At 51.8% G+C, this 27,868-nt stretch overlaps 1 protein-coding gene across 3 annotated transcripts in view; it reads left to right on the top strand.

Annotated features, from left to right (window-relative positions):
• DRD4 (dopamine receptor D4) overlaps positions 1–22,290 on the top strand; it is a 107,919-nt gene extending 85,629 nt beyond the window's left edge. For all 3 annotated transcript variants that reach the window (XM_025185555.2, XM_075928257.1, XM_075928256.1), the window contains 3 exons: positions 11,630–11,742; positions 14,621–15,174; positions 22,028–22,290. In XM_025185555.2, coding sequence (XP_025041340.2) covers positions 11,630–11,742; positions 14,621–15,174; positions 22,028–22,230 — 870 coding nt within the window. In that variant the 3' untranslated portion in view covers positions 22,231–22,290. The remainder of the gene's footprint in view (positions 1–11,629; positions 11,743–14,620; positions 15,175–22,027) is intronic.
• Positions 22,291–27,868: the final 5,578 nt, after the last annotated feature.

Genomic DNA, 27,868 nt, shown 5'->3' with positions numbered 1-27,868 from the left:
CCAGACCAGAGGGACGAGGGGTTCCCCCGTCCGGCAGCCACACTGCCCTTGCCTCCGAACTTTTTCGTGGACAGGCGTGTTTGGAGGTTTGACACCAGCTCTGACTGGTGGGACCGGCTCGTGATGGAGATCTGGGATGACCAAGACTGGCTACGGAACTTCCGCATGAGAAAGACCACTTTCCAGGAGCTGTGTACCTGGCTCGCCCCTGCTCTGCAACGGCAAGACACGCACCTGCGGCCCGCCATCCCCCTGGAAAAGAGGGTCGCCATTGCCCTCTGGAAGCTGGCAACCCCCGACAGCTACCGCTCCGTGGGACACCAATTTGGCGTGGGGAGATCTACTGTCGGGGCCGTCTTGATGGAGGTAAGTCATTGTCTGGGGACAGTCACAGTTTGGGGTGGGGGGAAGGGAGACTGTCAGGAAGGGCCAAGTGGAGTGGGAGTGGGAGGGAGCTCCTCCACTCACCCTGAATTGTGGGGCGGGGGGGGGGGTTCTGAGGAGGGGATTCCCGGGCTGTTTGTTTGAGAGGGAAGGTGGGCGGTGGGTTCTCCTCCTAAGACATAAGGCACCCCTTCTAACACTTTGTTGTCTGTCTCGTTCTGCAGGTGGTGAGGGCCATCAATTCGGAGCTGCTCAACAGGCTCATCTGTCTACCGGATCTGGACAGCGTCATGGCCGGCTTTGCTGCCCTCGGCTTCCCCAATTGCGGAGGAGCGCTCGATGGGACACACATTGCCATCCGTGCACCGCCCCATCGAGCAGCCCAATTCATCAATCGAAAGGGCTACTTTTCTATGGTCCTCCAGGCCCTGGTCGACCATCGTGGACAGTTTTCGGACATTTGTGTTGGGTGGTCAGGGCGGGCACACGATGCCCGCATCTTCAGGAACTCGTACCTGTACCGGAGGCTTCAGGCAGGAACTTTTTTCCCCCATCGCCAGTTTGCGGTTGGGGATGTGCACATGCCGGTGTGCATAGTGGCTGATGCCGCCTATCCCCTGATGCCGTGGCTGATGAAGCCCTACACCGGCCAGGTGGATGCGAGCAAGGAGCAGTTTAATGCTCACCTTAACCGGGCTCGCAACCAGGTGGAATGTGCGTTTGGCCGTTTAAAGGGCAGATTCCGGTGCTTGCTCACACGCCTCGACATGGGGGAGACCAACATCCCCGAGGTGGTGGCCGCGTGTTGCGTCCTCCATAACCTCGTGGAGAGGAAAGGGGAGGCCTTCCTACCAGGGTGGGGGAGAGCTGCTGATGCCCAGGAGAGGCTCTTTGCCCAGCCCCGGACAGCTGCCATCCGCCAGGCTCACCGGTCTGCAGTTGGCATCCGGGAGGCCCTCCGGGAGCAATTCTCCAGTGGAGGCCACTGAGTGCACTGAGGGGCTTCTGCCTGGGGACTGGGCCCTGGCCCCCAATAGAAGCTTCCCTCCACAACCCATCTCCTGACCCAGTTTGGACACATCACTTACACCAGGGTGTGTTTCAAAATAAAATGTTCTCTTTACTTATTTATAATTTTGTACATATAATCAAACAATGTGGCAAAATAACAAAAATTTTCTTCATTTTTGTTGTTGCCAAACTATATACAATAAACAAACAGTGCCTTTAACCCTTTGTTTGTGCTTTAACTGGGGTGATGGGGGTGATTGAAACCTGGAGGGGGGAAGGGGCCTGGAAACCTGGAGGGGGGAAGGGGCCTGGAAACCTGGAGGGGGGAAGGGGATCAGGTTGAACGGGGCTTGGCAGATTTCCCTTTCCTGCCTGGGCCTCGTGTTTGGGGTGCTCCCCGGCTACGGGATCGGGTGATGCACCTGTCGGTTGGCTGGCTGCTGGGGGGCTCTTGGGACGTGGAAGCCTGGGGGAGAGGAGGGCCAGGGGGAGAGAGGGGCTGGGGAGCTGGGGGGGCTGGGGGAGAGGGAGGTCCAAGGGGGGAAAGGGCTGCTGTTGTGGAAGGGGGGTTTGGTGGGGTGGGGTCATGGGGTGCTGGAGGAGCAGGACCAGGCACAGCAGCAGGCAAGCCGCTGACCTCCCTCAGGGTGGCGTACAGCACCGTGCGCTGCAGGACCAGCTCATTCATGAGCCGATCACGCCACCTCTCCTCTGCCTCCGCCCTCTGGAGCAGGATGGCGTTCTGCTCCTGCACAGCCTCGACGTGCTGCCGGAGGATGTCGGCGTAGACACGCCTGTGTCTGCGGCTCCCATGTCTCCGAGGTGGAGATGGAGATGGAGGTGGGGCTGGGGTGCTGCGGCCCTCTTCCACGGCTGGTCCGGCTGTGGAGGAAAAGAAGACGACACAATCAGTCCTATAAACTGGACTCTGTAGCACTTACAATACTAACTGGATGGTTTATTAGGGGATGAGCTTTCCAGGGCCAGACCCACTTCCTCAGATCAGAGTAACACGGCTACATTTCTATCACAATCAGTCATGTGTGCAACAGCTGTCCAAAAGGGCATGCCCTCTCCCTTGAGACAGGGGAAGCAGACATTCTGAAGGTCACACTGTGTGTGTGTGTGTGACCTGGGCATCAGCCTGAGCATGACAGGTTTCCCTTGTGCATCACCCACTGTGCACCCACCTACCTCCCCCCCCCCCCCCCGGGTGTGACACAAACTCACTGTACTCACCTGCTGCTTCCTCTCCCACGCCAGATGATGCCTGGGAGGCCTCAGAGGTCTGGGTGACTGGCACCAGGGTGAGGGTCGCCGTCTCCTCGGTGTCCTCCTCCTCTGGGCCCATGTCCCCGTCTCCAGAGTGCTGTAGCTCCCGCTCTGGAGCGTCCACCACCGGGTCTGCCAGTCCGGACTGCACGAACCTCCGTGGTGTGCGTGCTTCTGCACTGCCACCCAGGATCTGGTCCAGCTCTGAGTAGTAGGGGCAGTAGTGGGGGGCTGCCCCAGACCGGGAGCTCTCCTCCCTGGCTTTGGCGTAGCCCTGCCGCAGCTCCTTCACTTTGGAGCGCACCTGGTCCTGGGTGCGGGGGTAGTGGCCCTTCTGGGCCAGGGCTTCAGCCATGCGGCCATAAATGTCGGCGTTTCGCCGCCGGCTTTTGAGGGCCTGTAAGGCCTCCTCCTCTCCCCACAGCTCCAGCAGGCTCTTTATCTCTGCGCCGGACCAGGATGGTGCCCGGCGCTTGGAGCCCTTGGCTGGGTCCCCAGAAGGCTCGGAGGAAGGGCCAGGATGCTCTTGGGGCTGTGACATGCTGCAGCAAGGTCGCCGTGTGCTCTGGCTCCTTGTCTGCAACAAGTGGCTGTGAGGGTGCGCCTGTCCCTTTAAGGAATGGCTGCAGCCAGGAACCACAGACGTGCAACCCATGGCCCAGATTGTCCACCAGGGCTTGTTCCTGGAGGCCAATAATTTCGAAAGAAAGGGCTCCCCCCGTCCAGACTCACGTTCTTTCGACGGATCTCCCTCGAAAAAGGCGTTCTTCCTCGTGAAACGAGGTTTACCGCCGTCGAAAGAAAAGCCGCGTTCTTTCGATTTAATTTCGAAAGAACGCGGCTTGAGTCTGGACGCAGGGGAAGTTCTTTCGAAAAAAGGCTACTTTTTTCGAAAGAACCCCTGAGTGTGGACACAGCCTCAGTGCCAGGAAGCTGTTCCTGATATCCAGTCTAAATTACTTCCATTGCATTGCTCCTAGATCTACCCTTGTGTATCCTGTCCTCTTCATCTTCCAGGCACATAGTTTTAGCACGTCCTACATGCTCTGTTGTTGCCCCTCTCCCAAACTCTACATATTTAGCCATTTCCTCAAAAGTATTTAGCTCTTTCTTTCCCCAGACATTATCTCTCTCTCTTCAGTTTCCACAATCATTTTTATTCTTATTTTCTCAACTCCCTCCAGTTCATCAGAATCTTCCTGCTAATGCAGTAACTAAATGAGATGTTTTGACAGCCACTGCGCCAGGACTGTAGGAGTGTGACTATTACTCCTCAGCTCAATGATGGGATGTTTCTGCATTATAATAAATGGACAAGCGGCAGTGCCCGGGCAAATGTCATCATTAACAGTGCTCCGTGAGGTCTGATTAGCTCTGTGCTGTTTTCAGCTCACTCATCCAGTTCTCCAGCCACACTTGGGTCTCAAAATGCCATTGGCTCTCCCACAATGGGAAGTGCGACTAGGACACTCCAATGTTACTGAATGTTTAATTATCTGTCATTTGGGGAGATCATTGGACACCAAATATCAGTCTTTGTGCTGATGTCGGTCACACAGTCAACACAGGCTTCTAGACTTTAGTCTGAACTTAGGCTCAGTGTCTGTGGGAACTAGCTCACAGATTTTGACAGCCTCTGAAAGCATAAACGTCCTCAGAGGAGGATGAAAATCGGGCAGGGACTGTGCTTTGTTTTATTTGCCCAGCACCTAGCACACTTTCTATGCATAATAGAAGCAAAGAATAACCCAGGGAACTTCTGAAGATTGCAGTGCTGATTCTGGTCAGGGACTAGGGTGATTTTTGTCTACCTCCTGGGAGTTACTTCTGATATAAGGCTGCATCTGAACCCTACTGAAATCAGTGGGAGTCTTTTCGATAGATTTTAGTGGCATTGGATCAGGCCCTTACCACTGGTTAGTGAGACTGAAAAAAGAGGCCCCTAGGAAATAACACAGGTGCCGTGCTGGCTGCTCCATCCACACTCATCACAACTCTATAGTTCCTGTCTCCTGGCAGCTCTTAAAGCCTCGGGCATCCAGGACAAGGCTTGTGGCAGGAAGTCGGCCTTGGGAGCTGCACCTCACCGCGTCGCTCACACTGTCACACTCCTCAGCACCCATGATCCAGCCACAAACCCCCCGAGAGCCCACTGGTCCTCCCAGGGAGCACCAAAAGACGTGCACCCTCCTGGTCTGGGGCAAAGATCCTGGCCCTCCTGGAGGTCTTGGGCGAAGAGGAGACCCTCCAGGATCTCCGTTCCAGATGCAGGAATGCTGACATCTACAACCGGATGGCCAAGGCCCTGCCCACAGGGGGCCACCACCCCAGGAGCCTTGAGCAGGTCTGGAACAAGGTCAAGAAGCCCCAGCAGGGCTATGCCAGGGGCAGGGAGCGTAGCTCTCGCTCTGGGGCAGAACGCCACTTCTGCCCCTGGTTCAGTGAGCTCCACTGCATCCTGGAGGCCGGGGCAGCCCCTTCCCCACCCCTTGTCGTGGACTTGGGGCTGGAGATACCCGTTGTCGCCCGCCTGAGAGTCCCAGAAGATGAAGAGGAGGACGACGACCAGCTGGAGGAGGAGGAAGAGACAACCAGCACCGTCATCCTCAGCCTGGAGCTGGTACCCCAGGGCTTGGATAGCTCCCAGGTATCCTCCGAGGCTGGGGAGGGATCATCAGGTAAGTGCTCTTAGTTTTCTCACACAGACGGGGTGGGGGAGGCTGGCGCTGAGGGGCTGGGGTGCGATCGTCACTCGGCCTTGTTGGCCTGGGCCTCACACTGCAATCCGTGCACGTGGATGTATGTGCAGTGGCAGTCTGCGCCACACGGCCCCAGGAGGCAGCCTTGGATCACCTCCGGGCTCCTGCTCACAGGCTCTGGGGAAGGCCACACACACATCTGACCCCCGGGGGGGGGACACCCTCCCACCACCAGCGGAGGGAGGCTGGGGACCAGGGCCCCCGCACGCCTGCACTCAGACTGAGGAGTACCGCACATGGCACACGGCCATGCCGGCACGCTCAAGGCACCACCCGCTCCAGGGGACAGCGCTGCCAGGTGCACGTGTGTGTGCGGCCCCAATGGAAGGCCAGGCTGCTCCAGGCCCCTTCTCCCGCCCATGGGATCCCAGTGTGGCCACACACTTCCCTTGCCTGCTTGTCCATGAGATGGAGCGGGGGGTGGAAGCATGGTCCCTTGGGCACCTCGGGGCCCCTGCGAGGCAGGACCCGATGTCCAGGCCACACATAGCCTTGCTTCCGGGACATCACCGTCCTCTGGCCCGAGGAATGTTGCTCGCAGCTCACAGAGGAGGGCACGGCCTGCAAGGATAACTGACCCCCTCTCCCTCTTTATTCTCCACAGCCGGACCAGCTGTGACTGAGGGGCAGTCACCAGAGGCGAGCCAGCCGCCCAATCCCGGGGGAGCCGCAGGCACTGGAGGATGCAGGAGGACCTAATGAGGGAGCATGTGGCTGTCCTCCTGAACATGCAGCAGACCCTGGCCCTGAAGGTCAGGGATGATGCCCAATGGCGGACCCAAAAGTGGACCGAGTTGGTGCGGCAGGGAGATGATGGTATTCCCGGCTCCTGCCCCTGCCATGCCTGCCCCCGCTCCAGTCCCCCCTTCTGCCTATCCTCCTGTTGTCCCTACGCCCCCCCCCACCTCCGAGGTCACCGGACCTGAGGTGGAACTTCCAGCCACACCATACACCACTCTCAGCCCCAGTTCTGAGCCCCTCTCCTCCCTCCCCTATCCAGATTCTCAGCCCCCCTCCTCCTCAGTTTCTTTAAAAAAAAATAAAACACATAACTGTTTTTGAACACACAACTGTTGTTTTATCGACTGTACAGGGAAGGGGGGAAGAGAGGAGTTGTTGTGGGAAAGGCAGAGAAGGGCAGGGCACAGGCCCCTAGTGGGGAGGCTCTGGGGAGAGTTACTGGGGTCCTTCAGGGCCTCCTGCATGCCAGGTGGATGGCAGCTGTGTGTGGCTACTCGAATGCCCTTCCCTCCCAGCCAGCCTCTGCCACCCATCCCGGAAGGAAGGCCTCCTGCTTGCTTTCCACAATATTGTGGAGAACTCAACAGGCCGAGACCACTTGGGGGATGTTGTGTTCCCCCACATCCAGGCGGGTCAGAAGGCACCTGAAACTCACCTTCAAGCGGCTGAAGGCGCATTGGATCTGGATGAAACAGTCCCTGCTCTGGTCCAGGTGGCCGGTGTAGGGCTTCATGAGGGGGTAGGCCACATCCCCCACAATGCACAATGGCATCTGCACGTCCCCAACCCTGAAGTCACACTGGGGAAAGAACATGCCAGTCTCCAGCTTCTGGTACAGGTTGGAGTTTCTGATAATGGCGACCCACTTCTCTAGGAGGGTGGTGGGTTGCATGTGGGTGTCCCGTCATCAGAAGGCAGGGGTGAGCCAGGCAGACAGCTCCATGAACATCGCCTTCCTCATAGGGAAGTTCTCGAGCCACTGTTGGGGTTGCCAACCCACAGAAATTTCATTTACCGATAAAATGGGAAAAATTTACAGACAGAGACATTTTTTTATGGACATACATTTTATGCATATTAAGACGACCTAAATGGCCAAAAGTGAAAAGTAATCATTGTCATTCATACATCACAAGAACAAGATGCTATTTAATTCACTTTCATTTAGTTAGTTATGGTCCTGGAAGTTTTCCATTTTGTGATCGTACATCCAAACACTGACAACTAAACTAAAACATCCTATTTCTGCTGCTCTGCAGTAAAATGGCTGAAGCAGCACAGAAGAAATTTAATTGCTATAGAATAATTACTGGGTTTTTTTAAATTCATTGCACTTTTATGAAATTTACGGATACCTACATTTTTCTACGGACATGTCCAGTTTTGGCTAACTTTTTACAGACTGTCCGTAAATTTACTGACGGTTGGCAACCCTCCATCACCAGCCGGCCCCACCTGTTGGAACTGGCGTCCAGCCTCCCGAACCTTCTCTCCACCGTGGGGTGCGGTCAGAAGGGCCTTGCTCCCGCACACAGGCAGTGGGTTTCAACAATGAGCTCTGAGGCAAGCTCCTGCAGGACCAGGAAGGCAGCCTGCAGAAACTGCAGTGTGGCATTGTGGGGCCATTGCATGCCTAGAAGCAGCTCCGGCTCCATGGCCAAGAGTGCGGTGGGGTCCTGAAGCAAGGCAACCAGAGCACACATTGCACATGCTTTGCTGTCCCGTGGAGAGGTAGGCAAGCAAGCAGAAGATGCTGATAAATGGCTGTCCAGGGGGTGGATTGGAAGGGGGCCTTTAAGCGCGGCTTAGCTAGCCTTAGGCAGCAGCACCCGGAAGCAACTGCTGACCTAATGCCCTGCCTGAACTGGTTCCAGGTGGCCTTAAATGCGAGATAACGTCCAATCAGTGTGGACACTCTCTTTCGCAATAGCACATCGCTATTTTGTTGCACTTTTTGTGTGTGGACGTGCTCTTTCGAAATAAGCTTTTCCGGAAGCTCTCTTCATCAGACGTAGCCTACATGACCCTGATGCAGTGATTACAGCTAATGTTATTTGTTAAACAGAAAGTACTTTTATATTACAGAAAGGTCAAAAGAGCCTCATAAATGGCAGAAATGCTCAGTTTAGAAGCATATTGTAACCCAATCGCTTAGCAAACAATATTGGTTATTTTGAACCTTCTTAGTGTTGTGTGTGATGGGACATTGGTTCTGTTAGCTAGGAACTTGTCCAAAAACTGAGGGCTTGTCTACACGTAAACAATTTCTGTACTTCGGTGAAGATGCTGCTTAGGCTGACAGGAGGGCTTCTCCCACTCTGCTGGTAGTCCACCTCTGCAACAGACAACAGCTATGTGAGAGGATAAGACTTCTCACTGACCTAGGTGAGGCGTTAGGCTGGTAGCCACAACCCAGAATGACATAGTTATATTGATGCAAATTGCTGGTAGAGACCAACTATGCGACTAGAGAATTTGCTTTGCAAATTAATTCCTAGGAAAGTTATTATTCCTAGTACTGTGTTAGCCATTGTAAGCCTAGAACTTCCCCTTCATCAGCTCATTACAAAGCCAAGTCCCTGCACTGCTCATGTCCAGACAAGCTGGGCAGAAGTGCCTTGAATGTCTCCTTTCCATCAAGCCTGCCCATCGGTGTAAGTGATTGTCAGTTGGTTGCTTAAAGCTGGTTAAATACTAGAGAAATGATTTCATAAAGAAATTAAAGACATGTTCTTCCCTTTCTGCAGTTCAGAACAGATGCATTTTCTGTAAATACCTTCTGCAACCTGACCAGCTCAACTCCTGGGGGAAGGCCCATTGTGGGGTATATACTCTGCAAAGTTTGCCGTCCAGCCAACCTGTGCTAGGCAAATGTGACAAAGTTCTGGAATGAAAATTGCTGCTGGCACTTTTCCCTGTCCTGCTCTCGGACAGGTGGCTGCAACTGTGCCAAGAGATACCATGTTATTCATTTCATTTCCCTAAAGCTGGAACTGCTTGAGCGTACTCCCAGGGGTTTGCTTGTTACAGTGCGGCAAGTCTGGGCTGTGAGTGAAGGTTGGGACAGGGGAAGCAATCCCCCAGCTCCACCCCAGCCCCATCCTATCTGACTAGCCCCCCCCCCCCCAGCCCACAGGAGCCAAGCCACCCCTCTTCTCAGCCCCCAAGGAAGGGCAGGCAGTACACAGCCTGAGCCCGTCCAGCCTCAGAGCATGGGTGGGCGGGTGGCATGCAGCCCCAGCCTCCCCGGCCCCGGAGCACAGGGAGGCCAGACACTTCGGTGTAGCTACATTCTGCCCCAAGTACACTGGGGCTACATCTACACTGCAGGCTTTTTGCACAAGAACAGTCGTTCTTGCGCAAAAACTTCCTGAGCATCTACGCTGCATGGCTGTGTCTACACTGCATCCCTTTTCCGTAAAAGGGATGCAAATTAGACACATTGCAATTGCAAATGAAGCATGGATTTAAATCCCCCCTGCTTCATTTGCATAAACATGGCTCCTGCTTTTTTCCGGCTCGGAGCTTTGCCGGAAAAAAGCACCAGTCTAGACGGAGATCTTTCGGAAAATAAAGCCTTTTCCGAAAGATCCCTGTCTAGACTGGCGCTTTTTTCCGGCAAAGTTCCGAGCCGGAAAAAAGCGGGAAGAATTTAAATCCCCGCTTCATTTGCAATTGCAATGTGTCTAATTTGCATCCCTTTTACAGAAAAGGGATGCAGTCTAGACACAGCCCGTGCGTGTTCTTGCGCAAGTGAATTTACAGTAAAGCATCAGAAGAGAGGGCTTCTTGTGCAAGAGTTGTTCCTCTCCTCACGAGAGGCATAAGAGCTCTTGTGCAAGAAGGCAGTGTGGACAGGAACAGGGGTTTCTTGCGCAAGAAAGCCCTATGGCTAAAATGGCCATCAGAGCTTTCTTGCGCAAGAGAGCGTCCACACTGCCATGGACGCTCTTGCGCAAAAGCACATGGCAGTGTGGGTGGGCTCTAGCGCAAACCTTTTGCACAAGAACTCTGGCGCAAAAAGGTCTTGTGCAAGAAGCCTGCAGTGTAGACGTAGCTCTACAGTAGGCATTCTGGGGGCAGAGAATGAGTGGGGCCAGGCTGGCGGTTTGGGAAGGAATGCCTTCTCCCACCTATTATAGCCACCGCCAGAGATGCCAGGGTGAAATAACTGTGTAGCAACAAGCAGTAAATTGTCTGCATGGTTGTTTACAAATACACCATTCATACTTAGCCCAAGTGAAAGAGGGATCACTTTTGGGGATTCACAATCTGTGAATTAACTAGGGAACCCATTCCAGATGAATTGGTTACCTGGTAGTTCTGTGGGGACCTGGTCTCCTGAGTTAACACATGAGCTCAGGGGTGGTTATGGCTCCTGATGAAAAATGACTTTCTGGTGGGTTTCCTCCCCACTCCAATCAGCAGCAGTTATCATGTCTCTCATTTCTTGTGCTGGGTGGTGTTTTGCCTGGAAACATTAACATGCCTCCAGCCAGACTAAAAATTAAGGGTTAATAAAGCTTTAATCTAGAGTGTGTGACTAAGCCACCTGCATGGACATTGTCTTTATGGGGGATGTTAAGATTGTTCCCCACTCTGGCATGTTGAATGCAGAAGGTGGGGGCCCACAAGAAACTGTAAAATAACTTGCTACTAAAAGCTTCTGTTTCAGAACTCTCCTAGGTCATATATTCCCTGCCTTTGGATGGTACATTGCCACCACTCAAATGCAAAAACCCCTTTGCGAGCCCAAGAAAGTGCATTTTGGAATTCCTTCCTACAGGGTACCCTCAAGCTCTTTATCCCTCTCTCAGGAGAGAGCTTGAAAAAGGAAAAAACAAAAAAAACCTGTTCATTCTAATAACAGTTTACCTTGCAGTTTTAGGCATGTGGATATGGACCCTCCTGCCTTCTAGGACACAGATCATAGGCTTTAAAAGATTATTTTAGTAACAAAACAAAGACGACCTTCTTGGTAAAACATTAGTTGGTTGCTACAGAGCAACTGGAAAAAGACAAGCTTAAAGACAGAATTGTAGGAATAAGAGATCTTCCGGAAAAGGGTTTATTTTCCGAAAGATCGCATCTAGACTGCGCTTTTCTCCGGCATAACCCCGAGCCGGAAAAAAGTGGCAGCCATGTTCAAGCAAATGCCGCGGGGGATACTTAAATCCCCTGCGGATTTGCAATTCCGCCTTGTCTCATTAGCATCCCTTTTCCGGAAAAGGGTGCCAATGTAGACACAGCCCATGTGTGGTGCACACATCACTATTAAATACAGAGGACTGAGCCAATCTGGTGCCCTAGGTCTGAGAGTTCTCAACTTCTGCCTGAGTTGCAATGTCCCGACAGCTGTTTTTAGCAAGGAGCGCGAGCGTATCTATTCGTAATGACTTGCAAAACCCTGTGTGGCGTCAGGGTCTGATGTGCACTGACTGCATCTCTCTTTTTGCCTGCAGTTCCAGAGAGGAGTGTGGGCCTTAAGCACAGGTCTGTGTGATGCCCTGATGACCATGGATGTGATGCTGTGCACAGCCTCTATCTTCAACCTCTGTGCTATCAGCGTGGATCGGTAAGTACATCCCCAAGCTATTTAGTCCCCCTCCGCCTGTCTGTTGTCTGGGTTTGACAGCCTGTCCCCTAGGAATCACTGAGGGCATGTTTTTCCATCTGCCTTCCACATGGAGGTGCTGAGCTCAGATGGGCAGTGGTTTTCCTCATTCCCGTGCAGGGATTCCTTAGCCCCATTCCGCCTAAGGAAGTCACTCTGGCACTTACTATTTCCCGCAGCTCCAGTGCTGGCAGAGATTCACCTCATCACCTCTCCAAACAACCTTAGCACTGAATGTGCTCCACATTTATCAGTTTTTAAGCTTACCACTTTTACCAGGTCAGGCGGGAGCAGTCAATAGTGAGTGATGCCAAAGGCAGAAACCAGGCTGTTGAGAGCTGATGTTTGCTGGGTTTGGCTCGAGAGAGTGAATGATGTCTAGAATAATCCTTCAGCCACCTGGATTCCAGAGGTCTGCCCTAATTCCCACCTAAGAGGACCAAGCTGGGGCAAGAGGAACATTAAATCTCAAAGCCCCCTGCAGTCCTGGCTCCTCTGCTTGGAGGGACAAATGGGTGTGGTGTAGAAACAGGCGGTTACAAGCTGAACAGGTACCAAACCCGCTTCACGCAGGCCACCAACAGCCGTTGGACGCCTCCTTTGTTTTGGACACTGGAAAAGCAACTATGCCCAGCACCATGGGCAAATGTGGACCGTTCTGTGGTGGCGAGGCTCCATGTGGTTTTCCTGCCTGTCACTTTGCAATAAGCAGGGCAGAACCCAGCATAGCAGGTGGGAATGAGAAATGGGTGGCAGCAGCAAGATATTGCTGCATCATAAAAGGCTGTTTATTGTTAAGGTGCTATTGTTCCTTTAGGAACAATCCACCTTTAGGTGGATTCCTGAATAGAAATATGTTAGCTGGGCCAGTGAAGGGATGTGTAAGAAACAGCTGAGAAGTGATCACTTGGTCACAGAGCTCTGCAAAGCTCTGTTCCCTCTTTGTTCTGTGGTCCCCAAACACCAACCTGAGCTCCTTCGGGCAGCACACGTATAACCAGACGAGCTCCCTGAAAGATTTAATTACAGCCCAAGGCACTCATGCAATTTACATTTCAATAGGTCAGCTCTGGCATGTCAGCAGGACATGAGTTGAGAACCTATTTACTAAGGATTAACAACTCTGTCAGAAGGTACATTTGCTACATCCCCATTGCAAGGTGTGGCTGTTAATCCCTGGCCAGTGTCTTACACACCCGTGGCTCGTTGCACATGCATCATCTGCCTCATGGAATCAAGCGGGCTACAAGACAGACACTGTCTGGGACCCGAGGTGAGGCAAGGAGGTGCTTTGCTGGGTCAGAGCAGACTGCTCCATCCACACCCATAATCTGGATATGCTTGAGGGCCTACAGTGAAATGCATCCCCTCCATGCTGCAGAGGCTTTATATTGAGGGAGTCTTGGTGAGGTGAATGCCAAAATCCCAGGTGGTGGAGCACACGGGCCAGGCATTCTATGTGGAGCAGATCGTGTGGGTGGGAGTGTGTTAATGACATTGCTGTATGGGAAACCCAACCTGGGACCTGTAGGGCAGCTCTCTCTCTAGGGCAATAAGAAGCAATGTGTGGGAACTCTTAGTAGTGATTAGAGCAAGTGTGGGGAACCTAAGGCCCGGGATCTGGCCTCTGAGGTTCAGGGCTCCCCTCCTCTGAGGCTCCAGCCTTCCCACCCCTGCTGCCCCTCTGCATGGCTGGAGCATGCAAAATCTACTAGCCTGGGCCCCCCTAGGCTCTGGTGTGTGAGGGGAATGTGGGGAGTTTCTTTCTCCTTTTCAGTCAGGGGCCAGCTCCCGGCTGATTTTTCTGTGGGTCAGTGGCCCTCAAACTAAATAAGGTTGGGGTGAGGAAAAAGCGACTGCGAGAGCCTTTTTTCAGAGAGCCAGGCTGTTCTCCTCCTCCGGCTACGCCGGGCGGGAAAGCAATGGCATGGTGGAAGGTGGTAGCGAGATCAGGAGCGCACGCACTGAGTGGAGAGGAGGGGATGATGCTCCATATTCTTGGGAGTGAGGAGGAAAGAGGCAGTTCACCACCTAGGGCTTGAGCAGCCAGTCTGCTAGAGGGTGAGACAGCCCGGGAAGGAAGGGAGCCTCCCTCGCTAGAGACTGGGGGAGCAAAGGAGGTGAGTGTCAGAGTGGGCTCAGGGAAGACCCTAAGGGAGCAGCTACCCTGGAACAAAGCAGTGAATGTCGCCCAGGCAAATGGCTGGGCATGAGCTGTCGTCTTTGGCTTCCCTCCCATCCTTTGGCCACCAAACATGGCAGAACTAATGGATGTTAAGGCCAGAGGGGACCACTGGGGAGCCAACCAGCCTGGGCGCCTGCATGACACAAATCATAGACTCATCCAGGGATGAGATGAGATTTGTCCTGTCCCGAGGGGAAGCGGAAGTCCTGCGTATGAGAAGGGAATTCTCACTAGTGTAGCGCATGGGTGTAGAGACAGCAGCACAAAGCCCTCATGTGACGTGCCGTGCAGGCGCTGGATGGGGCGGATGCTGGTGCTGCTAGCTCTGGGCTGCTGGTCCACTTTGTGCCATGCCCTGTGGCTGGTGAGGACTTGGGTACATCGGTGGAATGGTACTGCTGGGAATGGCCTCCTGGGCCGATGGTGCTCTCCTGAACACCTAAAGGAAAAGGGGTCCCGGCCAATAGCAGGATCTCAGCAGGGGCCAGGGTTAGACATGGGAGGACGCTGCCTGTTCCACTAACTATCCGAGCCCTGCACAGGTATCTTGCTCAGTGCTAGGAGAGAGGCGAGGACGAGCTCTGCTGGCACCACTCTGCCAGCTCCGGGCAGCTCCGTGCTACCAGACTTGACCTGGTTTTCTCTGCATTGCAGGTTCATCGCTGTTTCCGTCCCACTGAACTACAACCGGCAGCAGATTGACCTGCGGCAGCTGATCCTCATCTCCACCACTTGGATCTTTGCCTTCGCCGTGGCGTCCCCGGTCATCTTCGGCCTCAATAACGTCCCAGACAGGGACCCCACCTTGTGTCAGCTAGAGGACAACAACTACATCGTCTACTCCTCTATCTGCTCCTTCTTCATCCCCTGTCCCGTCATGCTGGTCCTCTACTGTGCCATGTTCCAGGGACTCAAGCGGTGGGAGGAAGCCAGGAAGGCCAAGCTGAAGAGCAGCATCTATGCAGGCGGCAGGAAGCGCTGTTGCCCACCTCCCCTCGTGGAGAGGAGGCAGGCTGAGATCAAGCTGGAGGAGTGCAACCTGTATACCCCCTCCGATTGCTCTCTGCCCAGGGGGTACGTGATGAGCAGTGGCATCCAGACTATCTCCTACCCTCGTCTCCAGTACTCTCACCCAGGACACAAACAGAAACAGGCTAAGATCAATGGCCGTGAGAGGAAGGCTATGAAGGTGCTGCCAGTTGTAGTTGGTGAGTGGCTGACTCTCGTTAAGTGGATGCTAGAGCAGTGGAGGGTGGGTCTGCATTCGGTTTGGGCTTCTCAGAAAGGCTTGGTTTGTGGGAAGCTGTGTTTGGAAACTGGCCTCTCATTCAGATGCTGGCTTGAAAAATCTCACCCCCACGGTGGCACTTGTAAATCTGGTCCTGAGTACATTTAAAAATCTGGCCCTAGGTGTGCGCTTGGCTAGTGATGCCCTGTTATAGTACTTCGTCCCATCCATCCTTTAGCCAGGATTAGCACCTGGACAAAGATCTTGCCTGGTGTTGGTCTCCAGTGTCTGCCTCAGATGCCACCATACTTCAGTGTGAGTCATACCAGCGCAAGTCTTCCCTCCCGGCTCTGAACCATTCTCCCTGGGTGCAAGACTGGCAAGGAAGACCCAGCCCCCTGTACCCTGCTAGTGCAGCATGCCCAGTAGGGTGAGCATAGAGGAGGCTGTACCGGGAGGAAGATGTCACAGGTTCTCTGGTCTCCTGCTCAAAGGGCTAGGCAGAGACCTGTTTGCTCCTGGATGATGAGCAGACATGCTTCCCTAAGCAGCAAAGAGAGGAGCATTTGAATCCTTTTGTTTGATGCAAAGGTCTCATGATCCTCCATATATGGCAGGCAGCTGGCTACAGGCAGGTCCCTGAGATTCCCAGCCCTGGCTTCCAGACAGTGAGATTGCATCTAAACAGACACATGGGTTTAAACTGGCAGAAGCAACTAGGGAGTTTTGGTCTCAGATGCACAAAGACTCACTGGTCTTGGCAGGACTAGCCCATCTGGCACTGAGCAGCACTGACAGCCTCAGGAAACAGCCTAGAGGGTTGGCTAACTACTTCTGCTAAATGTCTATACTTACACGTGTCAACGTGTGGGGGTGGGGGTGGGGGGCAGATCCCAGCAGGACTTGCACAGGGGTGTAAAGTGCCCTGCCCCTTTATTTTTACGTCCCCGCTATCTGCTCTGCAAGACAGAGATAGTCTCTATTGAGCTGCTACCTCCTCCCCTGTGCAGGTGGGAGGGGAATGGGTGGGGCTGGATGAGGAATGGGTGGAGCCAAGGCTCAATTTCCCCCTCCCCCATACCTACCAGGGAAGATACACTTTGCCAGGAGCAGGGCACACCTCCTTCAAGTGAAGGTGAGAGAGAGACTGCCTCCCAGGGTGCTCCCTGGGTGGGGTGCAGGACAGAGCCACGATCTAGGCCTGCAGTGGTGGAAGTTTGATCATGATGAATTGGGCACCTGGAACTAGCCATGATTCTCAAGCCATCCTTGCTCAACCGCTGCAGCCTGCAGGGCAGGAAGTGATGGAAGAGATACTGCTCGGGCTAGTTGCAATCCCCTGGGGTAATCCGATCTCCGCTCCCCTTTCTGAAAATCCTCCTGCTCCCACGTGGAAATTCATGCTGGCCTGTCTTGTTATGGCTAATGATGATGCTTATCCTAAACCCTTTACAGCTCTTTAATCTGATAGCTGAAGGCATACAGAGACGTGGTGGGTGACGTAGTATCTTTTATGGGACCAGCTTCTGTGGGCGAGAGAGTCAAGCTTGCCTGGAGCGCTTCTTCAGGTCTGAGAAAGCAACTGCCAGCATCACAGCAAAATGCAAGGGGGAAGCTGGTATAGCTAACCTAGGGGCACACATTGTAAGGGGCCATTTGGGGTAGAGTCGCCTGTTAACAGCTCAACAGTCAGGACAAAAAGGGGGTTAGTGAGTTACAGCTTGTAATAAGCCATAAATCTGGTGTGTTTATTTAGGCCATGAGTTTGAGGGGCAAAGCCGGGCCTACATTTTTGTATTTATATAACTATGCCAGTCAGGGGTGTGAAAAATCCTGTGTCGTCCCCCCCCCCCCCGGAGACATACTTATACCAGCCTAATCCACCTGCATGCAGCTGTTACCTCGCAGTGTGGGTAGATTCAATATGCCAACAGGAGCATTTTCATTTAAAAGTTTGTGCTGGCACCGCTGCCCCATAGCTTATGCTGTAGCACCTGCATGTAGACCTGCCGTAACAGAGTGATGAATTTAAACACCCAGACTTGACTTTGGAAATGGTTATGCAGGTTTCCCTTGAAGCTGAGGGATCGCTTTGTGTAAAGTGTTCATCCGCAGGTGACCTGGTGTTTGTGTCTTTTACCCTTTTCTTGCAGGAGTTCATTCAACAGCCCAGTGCTTCTCTGGCACAGCATCTCACTATGCTTAAGGACAGGGAGAGCCCCTTGTTAGAAGCCAGAATAATTCAAACTGGAAACTAAGATGCAGCTTTTTACTGTTTAGGAGCACGGATGTGGTGTGGGGTCTTTAAATCAGAATTGGTTTGTGGGCTAAAAGCTTTGCTGTAGCTCAGCCACAAACTGCTGCAGGAGCCAGGAGGTGATGCAGAGAGCGTGTGCTAGGCAAGAGCTGGTCGTAATCATCTTTCCTGTTGGGCCATAACATTTGTAGATCCCAACATGCTAATGACTCAAAGGCCTTTTGTGCCATGATTTGTCTGCTGAGAGGCTTTTCTGTCACTTGAAGCCTAAAACACGTGGGCATCAGTGCCAGGCCTGTTTGCCACACACTGCAGGAGACCTGTTCGGTGTAAGAGCACTCCATGCACTGTCTGTAAAGGCGGAGATTGGTGTGATGTAGGAGGACAACTTAGTCCACCCCTTAGGCTATGTCTGCACCACCACTTAAGTCAGTAAAACTTACGTTGCTTAGTGCTGTGAAGTCCCCCCCCGACAAGTTTCACTGGCATATGTGGCCATGGGGAGAGCAGCTACACAATCATGCAGTGGTGCAGGGGCATCAGTACAGCTGTGCTGCTATAAGCTCACTAGTGTAGACTAGGGCTGGGCAAAATACAGCCCATGGGCTAGATGCGGCCCATGGACGCAGAGGGGACCTCAGGCAGGCTCCCTACCTGCCCTGACCTGCCCCACCCCTCTCCCTCCTGTTGCTCAGAAAAGCAGTGATGGGGCTGTTTTTAATAGTTACAAGCTCAGGGAAGGGGGTGGGAAAGGCTGTGTGTGCTGACCCTGCTGTTAGCACAATCCCTTTGGCCAGTTTCTGGCCAATGGGAGCTGCCTATTTGAAGCACAGGCAGTGCACGAAGCACCGCTCCCCCTCCCCTCAGGCTCGCAGCTATTCACAGGTCCACATGGCCCCTGCCATGGCCAGTCAGGCTGGGAGCATGCCTGAGAAATGTGCTGGGCTGCTGGCCAGAAGTCACCCAGGTAAATCTCCCTGCCAGAGCCTGCCGCTGGTACCCCCACCCTTCTGCACTGCAGATCACAACTGCCCTGTTCACCCATACTCTCTCCTGTACCCTGTTCCATACTACGAGCTCCCGTGTGTACCCAACCTCCGTCCCAGACCCTGCACCTCATCCATTACTATCATGGAGGCATGTGACCCTTGACCATGTTCCAGATTTTTGGAGTGCCCCCCCCCAAAAAAAATTATTGCCCATCTTGGTATATAGCCTGCACCTTACAGCTCAGCCTCCTGTCTGGTCACAAAGGCACAATGCCAGGGTGCAAGAAGCAGGTGGAGGCCATAGCATGGTTGTGTGCATGTCCCTGTGGGGCTAGCTCATGGGTGAGGAACCTTTTTTGGGTTGGGGGGGACGCTGACCCACAGAAAAATCAGTTGGGCAGGGGAAGCAGGGCAAGCTGGGGCTCCCCACTGATGGGGAGAGGGGAGGAGCCCTGAGCCCTGGAAGCCAGACACAGGCAAGCTGGGGACCGTGTCTGCTCCTGGCCTTAGGTTCCCCACCCCGATCTAGAGGGTGAGATCAGTCAGCTTATTAAAGACTAAGCCCTTCTGAGATACCTCTGCTCCTTGCATGACTTTGAAGTAGTTTTCCTGCAATGCCATGAACACCTTTTAATCCATGCACCTCCAACAGCAAGCATTTGAGCCCTAAATGCAACAGCATTGCGCCCCCAATCAGGGAGGTGGTAAAGAGCCACAATGGCAGTGGGGTTCTCCTGCCCTCCCCCGCACCTCTGTTCTGTCCTGCATGCTCAAGGCATCACTATTGTTACTTGCTCGCTGATTCAAGCGCACTAGGAGAGCATGGGGACCTTTTAGGCCACTGGTGGGCAGCCTGCGGCCCACAGGCTGTAAGACCCATTAGAGTCTGTGTGTGGCCCATGAGACGTTTTGCAACATACAGGTTTGCCACTGGTTACCACAGTGACTGCGGGGATGTATCTATGCACAGTGTGGGGGGGGCTAGGGTTGCCAGATGGTTTCACAAAAAGTACCAACCCCCCCCCCCCCCCCCCAAAAAAAAACCACCACTGGGAGAATTCTGTTCAGCAAAAAAAAAAAAAAAAAAAAAAACACAGAAATTGTTTGGGGGGGGGGGCGGGGGGGGGGGGAGAGAAGGACCAGGGCTGAAATGCTGTCACAGCCCCTTTAATTCCCAAGCCGCTCCCCACTTCCTCCTCCACCGCATGTCCCAGGTGGCCTTCTGTCAGGTGCCTGAGCTAGGCCTCAGGAAGAACTGAAAATACCAGACGTTTTAGATGTCCAGTATTTTCTGAATTTTTTATCGGACAGAAGGTGCAAATACTGTGCTGCCTGTTTCAATACCAGACACTTGCAACCCTCTGGGGGTAGGGTTGCCGGATGGACTCCCAAAAAATACTGGCCACCCGGTATTTCAGAGCCGCAATTGAGCCAGCTGGGAGGCGGTGCCAAGATCGGCACTGGGAGCCTGTGATTGCACAGAAGCCTTGAGGGGGCGAGGGGAGTGGCTGGGAGTCCCAGCCACTCCTCCTGCCCCGGCTAAGCTTCTGAAGCGCTCAGAGCAGCGATCGCAGCCCCCGCCTCCTAGCTGTGACTCCCAGGCTGGGAGGCAGGGCAGCCATCAGCGCTGGGAGCCTGTGATTGTGCCTGTGCAATCACAGGCTCCTAGTGCCAATCGTGGGCCCGCCTTCCAGCCGCTCCCCCCCACCCACACCAGGCTTGCGTCCGGTGTGCAGCCGGAAAAATCAGAGAATACTGGACATTGTCCAGTATTCTCTGATGTTTTTTACTGGACAAAGTGCGCAAATACTGAACACCTGGTAACCCTATCTCGGGGGCCTAGCCCAAGGGGCCCCCACTTGTGGCAGGCTCAGCCTGGTCTGGCCAGAGCAGCCCACATAGGGCTGCCAGACAGTTTAACCAAAAATACTGAACATCCCCCCTCCTCTTCCAAAAAACCAAAACAAAACAAAAAAACACTGGGGAAAAAAATTCTGTTGAGAAAAAAAAAATAAAAAAAAACAGCATGGCCCCTTTAAGAAATGTTTTTGAGGCTTTTTGGCCCTCACAGGCTGCCAATGGCTGTCCACCATCTTGTCTCCCTGTGCCAGGCCGGATAGCTGCCCTGTGTAACCAGGATTTTCATATCCTGGGATTTTTGCATCCTGGCCGGGAAAAAAAATCAGAAAGTACCGGACATTTTAGGTGTCCGGTATTTTCTGAATTTTTTTACAGGACGGGAGGCAAAAATACTAGACTGTCCAGGTCAATACTGGACACCTAGCAACCCTACAAACCAGTCCAGGCCTTATTGTCCGTTCTATCCAGCCCTACTCCCATTTTACCCCCTGCTGGTGAGAGCCCTTAAAGGGCTTTTTTCTTCTAGATAGCTGGGCAAACGAATTTCCCTTTTACTTCCATTTAGTTGATGAACTAGTTTTAAGAGAACCCTCCACCAAAATCAGTACCTTACTAAGCTATACAATCCTTTGTTATGCCTACAGGCTTTAGACCCATATTTTAACATAGCGAACTTTCATAAAAATGTCTTATGAAAAATCACGGTAACTTAGTGTTGCCCTTTTCTAAAAACAAACTTTGTTATAACCACACTCAGTCACGCTGACTGATCATTTAAAATGCCTTTGTTTCTGTGAGTTTAAATAGGCAGTGATCTGGAATGATCGCTTTACGAATTCAACTTAAAAATACTGACAAAAATGTAAAACAGAAGGGCTACGGCTACACTGCATTTTGTTGCACAAAAAGCTATGCAAATGATGCACGGCGATGACTATTGCCACGCCTCATTTGCATACCTAATGAGACGCCATTTTGCAGAAGAGGCTTTTGCGCAAGAAGGCGCTGTCTACACTGCTCCTTGCACAAAAAACCCCTCTTGCGCAGGAGCCGTTCTGCTGCTTATTTTTAGGAAGAACGGCGCCCAAGAGCGGGTTTTTTGTGCAAGAAGGAGCAGTGTAGACAGCTCCTTCTTGCACAAAATCCCCTTCCACAAAATGGCGTCTCATTAGGTATGCAAATGAGGTGTGGCGATAGTCATTGTCCCGCATCATTTGCATATCTTCTTTCACAACAATGCACAGTGTAGACGTAACCCATATGTATCATGGATTGCCTAATAATTAATATTGTATGCACCACGACAACTGACAACCTTACTACAGAGTTTTTGCAGCTAAATCTCTAACTTCAGGCTATATCAAAAAAACCCAGCCCTGTGACTGACATTTTTTTATTCTCAAATTTAGTCCTTTTAATTATGTACCTTCTGCTTGTCCAGTCTTCACAAGGCAGCATGCAGAGGCAAATAGATGCCATTAACGTTAGAACAAATCCCGCCCTCCCCCATGTCATTTGCTAGATTGGGTTCTGGGATTTGACTGGAAGGGGTGAGCAGAGAGAAGAGGAAGATAGTGGAGAGGGCAGGGCCTGGGCAGAGCATGGGTGGGGGCACAAGCTGGGGAATTTGCCTTCCCACACAGCAGCTTCACCCACCATCCATGCCAGGACCCTCCCCCTCGTACTGGTGTGCAGCGTGGCTGACTGTGCTGTGTTCTCTCTCACAGGTGCTTTTCTTTTCTGTTGGACACCTTTCTTCGTAGTACACATAACAAGAGCCCTCTGCAAATCCTGTACAGTCCCCAGCCAGGTCACCAGCATTGTCACATGGCTGGGCTACGTGAACAGTGCCCTCAACCCCATCATCTACACCATCTTCAACACAGAGTTCAGGAAATTCTTCCGCAAAGCTATGCACGTCTTCTGCTAATGATGGTTCCTGCTGGAGGCAGGGTGGAGCTAATTCCCGGAGCACAGATGAGGACCTTGTGTGATTTTTTTTTTTGTATAGCTCATTAAAGTTTGATTTCTTGCTACATTCCTGTGTTTTGCACTTTTTCCATGCAGGTGGGGAAAAGTCTGCACTTTTAACAGCCAAACAGCACGCGCCGGTCCTGGGCAGAATTGTCCATGGAGTCTAGTACCCGTGGCCTAATGCAATTCTTGATACAAGGGAATAAAAATTGGGTCTATGGTTACAGATTGGGAAGGGGCCAGAGCAATGGTCCATTAGCCTGGCTCTTCCACTAGCCAATGCCTGATACTTCCAAGCAAGGCATGAGCCTGTCACATGTATAACCTGCTGGGGAGTCAACTGCGAGGAATCTTTAATGATCTCCTGCTTTGCTCTGAGGGCTACTCCAGCATTCAGTAGGATAAACATTGGTGTGCACTTGCCCTCATTGTGGCAAACAGATCTACTGGGCAGGGAAGGCGGTTAGAGTGTAAATACTAACAGGTCAGAACCCTCTCTTGGCACTGCTGCAGCACGACCTGAGGGGAGATTAATATAGACGGGCCAGGGCAATCGCTGAGAATACTTCAAAGCGCAGGTTCTGCTGTTAGACACCAAAGCAAAGAGCACAAGAGAAAATATTTCAATCTAGATTCCTCCATTCTGGCCAAGCACCACCAGAGCATTCCTTGCTTCCCTGACAAGCATAGTCAGGGCCCCTGCTGCATCAGGCATGAAACTAGCTAAGTCCGGAGCAGGGCACATGCTACCCTCCCTCAAAAGGGACAGAGCTACACTGTGGCCCTCCAGCCTCACTGCACTGAGGCAGGTCTCCATGGCAGATTCTTAGCCACGCTGTGGAACTATCTGCTCATCCAATCAGATTCCCCAACAGAGCTTGGTCACAGGAGCATGCCTGGCTCATGAGAGAGAGCCAACTTCAGGGCAGAGACCCCTCATTGGTGAGATGCTTTACAATTACAATTGCTTTAAACCCACCAAGTGTGAACTCCTAAAGCACTTTAACAGTCTTACCCTGGAGTCACAGACAAACTCCTTGGCTACACCTACACTGGCATGCTCTTGTGCAAAAACTCTTCCAGAAGAGAGCGTCTACACTGCCATGTGCTTTTGCGCAAGAGCATCCGTGCCAGTGTAGACGCTCTCTTGCGCAAGAACGCTCCGATGGCCATTTTAACCATAGGGCTTTCTTGTGCAAGAAATTCATGTTGCCCGTCTACACTGGCCTCCTGTGCAAGAACAGTTGCGCAAGAGGGCTTATTCCTGAGTGGGAACATCAGAGTTCTTGCGCAAGCAACTCTGATTTCATACATTGGAACATCAGTGTTCTTGCACAAGAACTCGTGGCCAGTGTAGACAGGCAGCAAGTTTTGGCGCAAAAACGGCCGCTTTTGCGCAAGATCGCACCAATGTAGACACAGCCCTTCTGTTTGCCAAGCTATTTTGAAACCCAGGCAAGTTGGCATTAGTAACAGGCAGTTGCTCTATGGCAAAGATCACAATATAGGTTACTCCCAGGCCCAAAGGACCAGTCACTCAGATCTCAAACCAAAGACTATACCTGTAGCCAATGCTGTAATAAACTAATGCTTTGTCCTAAGACATGAGTTATTACAAGAATAAAGCATGCAAACATATAGATGCACACAAATGAATTACTCTATGAGAGAGTTGTATTAATCTGTCATCTTTGCATGTCTTTTGGGGCTAAGCCAGGTTGACTAGAGATCTTGTAGCTCCAGCCCTGTAAGACTCAGAACAGCAAAAAGAGAAAGGAAAATTTTCTGTGGCAGCTATTTGAATTTGCCTTTTGCACACAGACGCTTCGTAAGCACGAAGGAGCAATTAACACTGGCCCGTTCAGTTGATAGGCCTTCAATACCTGCTGACTGGGTTCACAATTTCAGAGCAAACATTTTTTATAGTTACAAAGCAGAAACTTAAATATTACCTTATAGCAGGGGGGTTTCAAAGTTGGGTAATGGGCTCACCCAGGTAAGCTGCTGGCAGGCTGCGAGATGCTTTATTTATCTAAGCATCCATAGGCACGGAGCCCTGCAGCTCCCATTGGCTGTGGTTTGCTGCTTCCAGCCAAGGGGAGCTGTGGGAAGCAGCAGCCCGGCCTATGCCGCTTCCTGAGGCTCCCCTTGGCTGGAAAGGGTAAACCGCAGCCAATGGGAGCGGCGAGGCTCCGTGCCTATGGGTGGCTGGACAAACAAAGCGTCTCACAGCCTGCCCCACCCAACTTTGAAAACCCCCTGCCTCATAGCACGAGATGATATTATAAGTGAGATTAATGCACACAGCACCGTACAAGCCTACCAACGTCTGAATACACAGTCACACAGCCAATCCCCATCTGAGCCAGACTAACACAGGTGAAACGGGCTGATTTCCAGCATGCATACATCAGGACTCACGCTCATGCTCCACCTCCCCAACGTAACGGGCAAGACGGTCCGGCTATCCTGAGGGAAACTCTGATAGAAGTCCGTAGCGGTCCTGATGTGCAAATCGGTCATCCGACCTGGGTATCAGGACTCAGTAAGTCTGGCAAGAGCTGGCACCTGCTCTGCCAGTATCACTCATGTTTTCTGACAGGAGTTAAGGATGTATTTAAAAACAGGGAAAAGAGCAGCCTGAGATTCAACGTAACCCCCCTCCTGCCGTGTCAGTGAGCTGTGACTTAGCAAGCAGAGTGCAAGGTTAAGAGCCAGGAAGAAGTAAATTCTAATCCCAGCTCTGCCACTGATTTACACTGAGCTGCCTCTTATCGTGGCCTGATTTGTCAGAGGTGTGGAGTCATTTGCAATCAATAGGCGCTTCAGATATTGTGACCCACTTTTCAGTGGTGTTCAGTTACCTACGCCTGACTTTTCTAGCTGTGAAGGGAGAATCCTTGTTAGCTCTTGAGGGGGGCGCGCACGCGCACGTGTGTGTGTGGTGATTATAAATGCAGAGCATTAGGATTATGGCACTGAAAAGAAAATGACATAAAAGAGAGAACAAACAAAATACAAAGGCTCTGCTGAGAGATGGAGCATCGCCCTGCCACAGACAGTACCACAGCCTTCAGATGACTGCATGTGCAGCTGTTAATTACTTTGAGTTTCATTAGGATCCAGATGTTTATTTTTCCCTGAACACTAGTTGCTGGATTTTCAACAGTTCCATTCTTGCTAACGAGCTTGTGAAATACTAGGCAAACTCGCTGATGAAAGGGACGCTGATGTTTCCTGACAAACTGACAAGAGCGGTAAATGAAGAAAGCCAATTTGCAGGGTAGCCAACGCTCCTTTCCAATTAGCTGTCGTCTTTGCAAAGAGCGCCAGGCTCAGCAAGAAACCAGCCCTCATTTTTGTACCAGATTACTCGAGGCTTATTCCAACACCGTTAGTCCCTGAAAAGTGTTTTTCCACACTATAAATATTAGGACTGGCACATCTGGTGGTCTCCGTTTTTGCTGGAGGGTCTTGGAGATTCATTGGGCAGATTCACACGTTAATGGAAGGGACTGGGAGCCCTAATGCAGGCTTCCCTTTCTGAGAGTGTTAATTAGGCATTGGGCCTTAAATAGGCATTCAAGTTTTAGTCTCAGTAACAGCAGTAACCCTTCCAAGAGCTAGCCCATCAATCTGACAGGAATTAACAAGCTCCCCAAGTTTAACTCAGTATGTAGAAAGCCTCGTGTATACTCACCCACGCTAGCTCTGATTCAGCTGACTACGGGGTAGTATGAAGTTCCCATCAATGGGGACGTTTGCCGAGAATTCCTCTTTCACATGGGATCATTTTCTACTGTAAAAACTTGTTTTGATTTCACTAAAATAAACTCTTTTGGGCTTGATTTTCCATCCTAGAGCAGCATAAGAAGGGCACAAGACTATTTCCTTGTTTTTGCAGCTCACTTTTTTAAAAGTGAGCAGAACAGCTCTGACTCTGCAGTCGCAAGCTGTGAGCTATACCCAGGGAGCGGCAGACTGAAAAACATCACATTTGCAATGCAGAGCACTAGCTGGAAATCAGCTCCTCCCCTCCCATCCCTGGGCCTGTTTCCCTAGCCCTAATGGAAAAGTAGCTCTGGGAATAGGTTGTCTTTGCTGGGTTTGAAGAGACAACAGCCATCATCTTCCATAGTGAGGAATGGGTAGAGACCCCAGCCCCCTCCCCAGCCAGGGAGGCATGTAACCTTCCCTGGCTAAGGGTTCCTGCCCACCCAGGAGTCTGCCACCACCAGCTTCCCGAAGGATGGAGCTGGCACCTTTGGAAGGCAGGAAGAACAAAGGGGCCAAGGGACAGAGATGGCACCCTTGGAACACAGGGCTGGAGAAACTGGTGGTGACTAAGCAGGAAGCTGGCGGAGGGTTCGAGTCCCTTCCACCCTAGGATCTGCCACCACCAGCTTCCCGAGGGATGTAACCTTCCCTGGCTAAGACCTTCTCTGTCCACTCCAAAAGTTCATCGAATCCCCCACCCCCATATCTAGAAATGCTTCCATCCCCTCCCTGGCCAATACCCCTTGACCAAGACACCACCCTCTACAGAAAACCCACTGACCCATACAGTTACCTACATGCTTCCAGCTCCCATCCAGCACACACCATACGATCCATCATCTATAGCCAAGCCCTTCAATACAACCACATCTGCTCTAATCCCACTGACAGAGACCAGAAACTTCAGGATCTCTACCAAGCATTTATAAACCTCAACTACCCACCCGGAGAAATAAAAAAGCAAACTGAAAGAGCCAAACAAATACCTAGAAACCATCTACTACAAGACAGACCCAAGAAAACCAACAATAGAACACCACTTGTCATCACCTACAGCTCCCAACTTAAACCTGTCCAACACATTATCAATAAATTACAGCCTATACTGGAACAGGACACTAAACTCCAAGAAGCTCTGGGAGACAGACCCATAGTCTCCTATAGACAACCACCTAACCTCAAGATGATTCTTACCAACAACCACAGGACATACCACACTAATACCAACCCTGGTACTTTCCCTTGCAACAAACCCCGCTGCCAGCTTTGTCCACATATTCACTCTGCTGATACCATTATTGGGCCTAACCAAGTGAGTTATAAGATCAAGAACACATATTCCTGCACATCCAGAAATATAATCTATGCTATCATGTGCCAAAGTGTCCGTCTGCTATGTACATTGGACAAACATCTCAGACACTTCACCAAAGGATCAATGCCCACAAAACAGATATCAGACAGGATAACAAAGAAAAAACAGTTTCTTGCCATTTCAACCAGAAAGGACACTGTCTCAATGACCTAATCACATGCATCCTACTTCAGAAGACATTCAAATCTGCACTTGAAAGGGAATCCTCTGAACTGGCATTCATGCTAAAATTCGACACTCTCGGGGGCATGAACAAAGACCCCAACTACCTTACCCATTACAAAGATAGCTTCCCTAATTATCACCTCTAATACCATTAACTCACAGACATCTTCCCTTCCCCACCTCTAATATCATTAACTCACAGGCATTTACCTTCCTTTCCCCCCCCCCTGCACCCCCCCTCTGTTCTGTAATGTGATTTGTCCTTTTCATATGTGTT

This window comes from Pelodiscus sinensis, chromosome 4 (assembly GCF_049634645.1).
Source record: "Pelodiscus sinensis isolate JC-2024 chromosome 4, ASM4963464v1, whole genome shotgun sequence".
Classification (NCBI taxonomy): domain Eukaryota; kingdom Metazoa; phylum Chordata; order Testudines; family Trionychidae; genus Pelodiscus; species Pelodiscus sinensis.
The sequence above is the reverse complement of the archived record's forward strand: the minus strand, read 5'-3'. Positions and strand labels throughout refer to the sequence as shown.